Source organism: Olea europaea, unplaced genomic scaffold (genome assembly GCF_002742605.1).
Source record: "Olea europaea var. sylvestris unplaced genomic scaffold, O_europaea_v1 scaffold3736, whole genome shotgun sequence".
Lineage (NCBI taxonomy): Eukaryota > Viridiplantae > Streptophyta > Magnoliopsida > Lamiales > Oleaceae > Olea > Olea europaea.
Genome location: NW_019256703.1, coordinates 4,319 through 12,236, shown reverse-complemented (window position 1 = coordinate 12,236; position 7,918 = coordinate 4,319). Strand labels below are relative to the sequence as shown.

The 7,918-nt window shown below is 35.4% G+C and overlaps 2 protein-coding genes across 2 annotated transcripts; both read right to left on the bottom strand.

The window, feature by feature from the left end:
- Window positions 1-864: 864 nt before the first annotated feature.
- LOC111386815 (autophagy-related protein 18a-like) lies at window positions 865-3,632 on the bottom strand. Its single transcript, XM_023011293.1, has 4 exons — window positions 2,877-3,632; window positions 2,229-2,415; window positions 1,603-1,732; window positions 865-1,208 (listed from the first exon to the last, which is right to left on the bottom strand). The coding sequence occupies exons 1-4, from the start codon at window positions 3,600-3,602 to the stop codon at window positions 1,118-1,120; spliced, it is 1,134 nt and encodes a 377-aa protein (XP_022867061.1). The 5' UTR covers window positions 3,603-3,632; the 3' UTR covers window positions 865-1,117.
- A 3,266-nt stretch (window positions 3,633-6,898) lies between these two features.
- LOC111386812 (protein SRC2 homolog) lies at window positions 6,899-7,695 on the bottom strand. Its single transcript, XM_023011289.1, has one exon. It carries the CDS (start codon window positions 7,574-7,576, stop codon window positions 6,899-6,901), a length of 678 nt encoding a protein of 225 aa, XP_022867057.1. The 5' UTR covers window positions 7,577-7,695.
- Between the last annotated feature and the right edge of the window lie 223 nt (window positions 7,696-7,918).

Below are 7,918 nucleotides of genomic sequence, written 5' to 3'. Positions count from 1 at the left end.
CGATATGTGAATGACATTGGTTTCACCTTTATCTTCTTCCTTTTGGGTATCTAGTGCAGCATTTGATTATTAATACGTCTTTGACATGGATTTTTACATTGCAATGAGTTGTTAAACTCGAGTTCAATGCCTGTTTGTTTAGGATTTTTTGGGTATTCTGAATCGATGCTGAAGCTGGTAGGCATGCCCTTGGTTATATGGATGTATGATTCTTTGTAACTTATAGGGTAAAATGTACATTTCGCAATAGCCCCGTTTCTCTCCTTATCCATCTTTCCTCCAAACTTTCCCTTTCTCTGTTTGATGGTGTGTTAATACCTTATTTCCATCGTCTTTTGATTTAACTTTGATAGCATATGATCTGATGCATATTAGTTGAAAAAAAAAAAATTAGTTATCTGCAAATGGGATGTCAAAAAACTCAATCCCAACAGTGTGATGGAGTCAAGAATTTCTGTTGGGGGCACAAATTGGCCTTGTTCTTTGTAATGCATATTTCGGTTTGAAAAATTGTTAAATGACGAGTTAAGAATAACGAGCTGAAGATGACTGTTGAAGACGTGTTAAATAATCTCTCTCTCTTTTTTTTTTTTTTTAATCTTTAATTTCTATTTTGATATCACCTTCTGCAACTTATCTTTTGACCATATTTCAATTGTTGAGATAAGTGTATAGTACCATTTCGAAGTATTCATGGCAAATTTCATAAAGCATTATTTGGATTGAGATTAAAATAACAAGTCAAAGATATTTGTTACAAATGAATGTAATAGACTTATCTTTAATTTTCATGTCTGCGTCATTTATTCCGACTTATTTTTTAGGGGAAGAATTTTTGGTTATGTTCTTGGCAAACTCTATAGCACAACGAAAAAATCATTAATGGGCGATTTCAAAATAATGAGTATAGAATGATTTGGTACATGGAGCATACTTGCCCTTCCCAACCTTAAGTGGGGATCGGGGGTGGGGATGGAGTACATTGTCGCGTCTATTGTCATCCCTAATTACAAAATCGAGGATAATTATCTCTAACGTGTATTGTATGTTACTCTCTTCTAAACAAGTAACATTACTAACCACAACAAATTATAGACTATAGTTTGGTAACATCCAATCAAAAGTTTTGCTCTGGGTGAAGGAAATTGTAGTGTTGCAGCTGGATCATCTCCCCACGAGCCTCTGGATCAAACTGGCATCTGTAGTAGCTGCTTACAAATCAAACAGAACATCAATTCAACTTGAAGATTAATTTCGATGATAAAAAAGATTCTTGTACATAATTTTTTATATATAAGGGCATCCACCTTCTTACAAGGCATGGGGTCTACTTGAATATTTTTCTTGAACGAGCCCCATTCATGTGAGAGAGTGGACACCCCTATGTACTAAAAATTATGTATCCCTAACATTTCCCTAATTTCAAACCCAAAACTCAAAAAATTTATCGATTTGGACGGAAGAAATAATGGAACTCAAACTAGTTAAACATGTTTCATGGTTTAAAAAGAAGCGAGTTTGTGGGTCACTCAATTCTCTTGTCTAGGAACCAAAGTCCCCCTCCGTTGATAGAGCTACAATGTCACGAAAATATATACATACCTCCCATCCACGCCGATAATGATCACCGTGTTCTTTTGCTGCTGGCCAAAAGTAACAATATTTCGAATACCTTCTTGAGGTAGTCGAAACCGAGTCTCGGACCATTGAGATTTTAAATACTTGGGAATACCTACATTTTAGTAATTTCAAACTTTATTTAGTCTTAAGTTACAGAAATGAAAACAGAAAATAAAAGCACATAGAAATGTAATTTTTGAAAGAAAAAAATTAGTACACGAAATATTTGTTTGAAGGTCTTGTTAGTATCAACCGTGCTATGCTCTTCAAATTCTTTTGACATAATGGTTGACCGATACTCAGAATGGATTGGGGCCCACTTTTTTTTTTGTACTTTTTTTATTCACGTGGGACCTATGTGCATGTGAAAGGATGTAAATCATTCTGTCAAATTTTAGGGCAAAGTAGTTTAATTCTGTTAGTATTTATAGTATGTCTCCGATTATGTTACTCTTTAGTGGAAGCTTGCATTTAAGTTAATTGAAGTCCCCCAACAAAATCCTTGGTCTAATGTAATTCGAATATTATCGCCTAAAGTTTCAATGTAACCAGGTTAGTTCATATTATCAACAGTGGAGTTAAGCAAACAAATTACTCACAAAAAGTACCAGTAATTAGGGAGAGAAATGAAGCAGAAGTTGGAGAAAAATTGTTTGGCTCAGCTGCTGCTGCCCGTGAATCGACATTTAGTCTGAAAACATGGACAGTAGCCTTATCACTTGAAACAGCAAGCCATTGAACATCCATAGAGAAGGAAATGCTGTAAATCTCTGCTCTTCCAGAACCCCTTCTCAACTACATTCATCAACAAATCAACTTAATTAAAGATATAATAAAAACATAGAATCACTATAATAACAGCGGATTAAGTGTTAACAATGCGTTTGGGTACTGAACTTGTGACTCATGTGCCCTATTTTGGTTACCGAACTTACAATTTCTTAACTCATTAGTCACTCTACTCAACTCCGTCTTTAAACTAATGAAACTTGCACATGATGGTCGAAAATCCCATATAAAATAATTTCAGATATTAAGTTTAAATATGACTTGAAAAGTTGATAAAAATTATGATTTCCATAAAATATAGTTAAATTCAAGATTCATTCTTGGTGTATATAAGGGAATCCATAATGGACACCAGACGTCCCTTATTGGAGGGATGCCTGTACTTAGTGATATACACTTAGAATAATCCTAAATTTAACTTCAACATTTTAAGCTTTCCAAAGTACTAAATTATACATAAAACATACCTCATAAAGTAACGATTCGTCCCAAGTATTAAACACCCTCACCAGCGTCCCCTTGCTACTCGCGGTAGCCAAAAACCTTCCGTCGTGTGTCAGTGCAATACATGCAATATTCGAATCATGTGCTGTTATCATATTTGTCCTCTTCGACGCGCAATGTTCCACCCTAACTTCTCCCTGGTGGAGTCCCAAGCAGGCCAAAACCTTCTCCGACTCCCGTGATATCTCGCACAATCCCTTCGGATTTGACATAGTATCTATCTGACGTAACAATTCTAATTCCTCGAAATTGTACACATATACTTTGTTTAACAAGATCACAACAATCTGATCCTTCCAAAGGCGAACCGACTTGACTTTTGATCGGAAACAGAACTCAGCAATGCACTGAGATCGATAATCATCCCAAATCAAGACTTTGTTTAATGTGAACTGTGGAGTAGGCCCACAACCAACTATGGCCGTTATCTTACCTTTGAACAGCATTTGAATCACCCCAATGCCACCGCCAACGATGATGCTGGAGGTGGGAAGACTCGTGAACTCGCGGTGGATGACTTCGCGAAAAGGGTCGGAGTCGAAGATGATGAAGCCGCTAGTGGTGCCGACGGCGAAGTAGTCACGGCGTTGGGTGAAAGAGAGATGGAGGACAGTAGGTGGTGAGGTGGGATTACGGTTTTTGGAGTTTAAGATGGTGGTAATGGCTGAAGTAGTTGGTGTGGACGACATGGTGAATCGAATTTTTGCTTTTGATTATGATTTTTGTGCAATCTATACGAGAAGAATATGAAGGTTATGAGTTTTATATGTATAGGAGGAATACTAGTTTGTAATACAAGTAATACTAGGACAGGGATAAAGTTTCCATTAGCAGCAGGGACTGTGAATAAGATTGATATTTTTATTTTTATTTTTAAATTTAAAACAAATTTGATCCAAATTTTAAAAAAAGATAAATATAAACTTCCTTTTTTTGATTAAATTATGGGTTTATTTTTTGTTTTCTAACCTTAATATAATAAGCTATTTATTTTAATAAAAAGCAATACTTCAACAAATTGAGAACAAAGAAAATATTAGGGTTCGTTTGATTGTAAAGATGGAATTGAATTGAATTGAAAACGAATTCCAGGAAATTGAATTGTTTATAAATTATTTTCTTGAGAATTGTAAATTATTGCATTTGATTAGTATAATTTTTCGCGTGGAAAATGTTGAAATAAAAGTGTTTTTGATCGTTTGGCTTTATTTTACATGAAAATTGTCAATTAAATGGATATAATTTACTGATGTTGGGTATGAAATTTACTTCCATTACAAACAAAAAAAATAAACTTCAAGAAATGGTAGACCATAGGTTGGCCCAACCCAGTCCTCTCATACATGGAAATTGTCAGTTAAAGGGAAATATTTTTTTACAATAATTCTTAAAATTTATTTGCATTACCCAAAAAAAGATTTAAAAAAATGCTACACTAACTGAGAATTCAAATTCTCACAATTTTGGTAAGAATTGGAATTCAAGGATTTGATGGAAAATGCTTATGTGGTCAAGAAAGGATGAATTCATTTTCCATGGAAAATTTCACATATCGAACACTACAAAATTTGGAAAATGATATTAATTTTCCATTTTCCATGGAAAAAGGTGTCCTATCAAACACACCCTTAATGAATAATAATAACGTCTTTGAATAGAAGTTTAAAACACATGGATAATTTATGAAAACCCAAATCTGTATTTGTTAGAAACTTCCACCCAATAATTTGCGCTTTAGAATTTTGCTTTTATTTGTAACTTACCTTTTTTAATATTAAATATTAATACATTTGTTAAGATAACTATGTGAAATAAAGAAGCTTCCGTTAATGTTCATACATTAATTTTTGGGGTTAATTACACAACCATGGAACATTTTGGGGGCTAATTTCAAAAATCAGGTGATTGAAAAGTATTTCAAAAATGAAGTGTAACTCAAATAAGTTGCTACAGTGTGTGTAATTTTTAGACGTGTAATTTACAAATTTTTTTGAGAAATCCTACATTTAATTTAATGATTGTAACTTGCACTATGTAATTTCTTTGAAATTATAATTTATATTATGTGCTCTAGTTTTATTGTATGTACTTTTTTAAAATTATAACTCATACTATATGTTATTACTATATTAGTATAAGTAAATTCTTCAAAATTCAAACTTGTTACACTCTTATGTATTATCTCGACATCGCAACCATCATCTCACCATCACCTCCACCACATCAGCACCTACAATCATCCCATCAATACAAGAAAATTACTTACACCATTACTAGTGTATTTGTTTTTGTCATCAGTAAAATATGAGGATGTTTGGTGATTATTAAAATTATATTTTTTAGGTGATTGTGATTAGAAGTTTTTGAAATGTGTAAATGAAAAGTTGTGGAACCAATGAAAATTGCGATTAATACTGATTGTTTGATTTTGATTTAAATTAAAATCAGATTTTAATCAAAACCAAACATGGATTTAATGTAATTTCTTTAAAATTGCTTCTCACCCCTTCACTGCCATCTTAGCATTGCCACCATCTAGGGATGTCAAACGGGCCGAGCGGCTCGTCGGCTTGACCGCTCTGCTCGTTAAAACTCGGCTCGTGGGCGGCTCGATCCCATGAGCCCAATAGCCGTTTTGGCCAAAAATATGATTTTTTTTTTAAAAAAAGGTACAAAAAAAAAATTTTAAAATTTTTTTTTAAAAAAAGATGAGCTCGCGAGCGGCTCGTGGGCCGAGCTGAGCCCACGAGCTCGTGCCATCACTACCACCATCACCATAACAATATTATCACCCGCACCACCCCATCAACACAAGAAAATGAAATACACTCCTATTACAGATGTAATTTTATTATATTATGATTTATTAATCCATTCATCACCATCAATGTCATCACCACATCCGAAACCTAAATCATCACAAACACCAATGTTTGTCACAAACCTCCACAAAAACAAATTAGCATTGTCACAAAACATCACAAAGCCACTACCCTCACAACCATCTACACCTTTCAAAGGAAAAAAAAAAAGGTTATATAATGAAACACCTAATTTTTGAATTTTATAGCCTAATTTCCTCATTTATTTCTCTTAAAAATCCATCTACAAATGGCTTGGGGTTTGTCAGTAACTCTACATTTTCTCTTAAACATAATTTAGGAAAGTAATTTTTCAAGTTAATTTATGAGGGGGATGCAAAATTTCAAGTTGCAACCAACCAAGGATTGCAAGAGAAACATCATCATTCTAAATACCACTACACTAAAAATCACTTTTTGCAACGGGCAAAAAATGTTGCTGTAGACCTATCGCAACGTTCAGACGTCTGTTGTGGGTTTCAACGTTGCCGTAGAGCCAAAAGTTTTGGCAACGTTCATTGCGCGTTGCGAAAACTTAGTTTTGGCAACGTGCATTGAACGTTGCCAAAACATCTTTCGGCAATGTTCAATGCATGTTGCGAAAACTGGGTATTGGCAACGTGCAACGAATGTTGCCAAAACATCCTTTCGGCAACGTGCAATGCACGTTGCGAAAATTGGGTTTTGGCAACGTTCAATGAACGTTGTAAATAAGACTTTTGGCAACGTTCAATGAACGTTGCCGTAGGTCTTCCACATTTTTTTTTTTTTGTATAACAATTTACCAAATCAACTACAAAATGAAAAAGACTTTCTGAGCCTTCAATTGATATAATTTTATTAATCCATACAAAATAGTCAAAACGCATCATTGTAATAAATCGAAGAAAAATTTTGATTTACATATTGCCCATCAAATAAATATCATCTTACACTCCTCTTAAACAATAGAAAATTATTGTATAAAAAAAGATAATTTACAACTTGTTGTCTTCAAACTGTTGGGTTGGCTAGCTCTAAAAAATCTTTCCCGTTACTTTCTTCTTGGCCTGCACCTATCTTTTGAATGCAATGGATAAATTCAACCTTCATGATCGGCACAGAGAAGCTTGTCCTCAGAAAACTCAGATCGAGTATGAATCTCCACCATAGCCCGGTTGAGGCGGCGGAGGATAACCGTATCCAGGAGGCGGGTACCCACCTGGTGGTGGATAGCCATACCCCGGATGAGGAGGATATTGTTGATATGCCATCCCAGGAGGGGGAGCACCGTATCCCGTTCCCTGATGAGGCGGCATGCTTCCTCCGGCAACATGTGGTGGTGGCGCTGGATACGCAGTCATAGGCTCATCCACATGCTTTTTTGTCTCCACTTGTTGCGTGAATTTCTCCCCAAATTTATACGAAAACTTGATTTTGCCCTTAGGTTTTCCGGACGAGGTTGTAAGCTGATATTCAACCACCCTTTCTCCACCGGGATTTGAATTGACATTCTGGAAAAGCTCGTCGATCGGGACGGAAACCTCGCCAATCACCTTGTCCCCTCCGATTGACCGATCTGCCATGAGTTGAAAGTGAAGGTATAGGCCAGGCTTCGTCAAATACGGTTCATCAACTACAAAATTCACATGGTGATTCCACTTTGGATGGGTACCGCAATCCTTGTCGATGGAAGTCTTCTTCTTCGACTTAGGATACCCAGCAATCGACACAACAGCGTAAACATCCATCTTGGAGAAAAGACTGACATCCTTTATACCTTCTGCCGATATCACCGTGATGTCTAATGGCCGATACTCCATCTTGTCACAAACTGGATATTGAGATTGAGAATTGGAATTGGGTTTTATTCAGATAGAGAAAAGCGCTGCAGAATTAGGAATTCTTCTGAATTGTAGCTGTACATCGAAAGTTGCGGGGAACGGAGTATATATAGGAATGAGGATGTGGTCGCCTAAGGAAAGGAAAATCGTAGGAAGGATGCAAATAAGGCATGTTTGGGTGGGTATACGCTAGTCAAACACGCTTATAATTTATATGTATCATTTGCCTCGGATTCTGTTTTATTTTTTGTATCTTTTCTAAAATTATAAGTTGGTTGAAATAAGTGATAGATAAGTAAATAATACTTACTGGTCTTACAA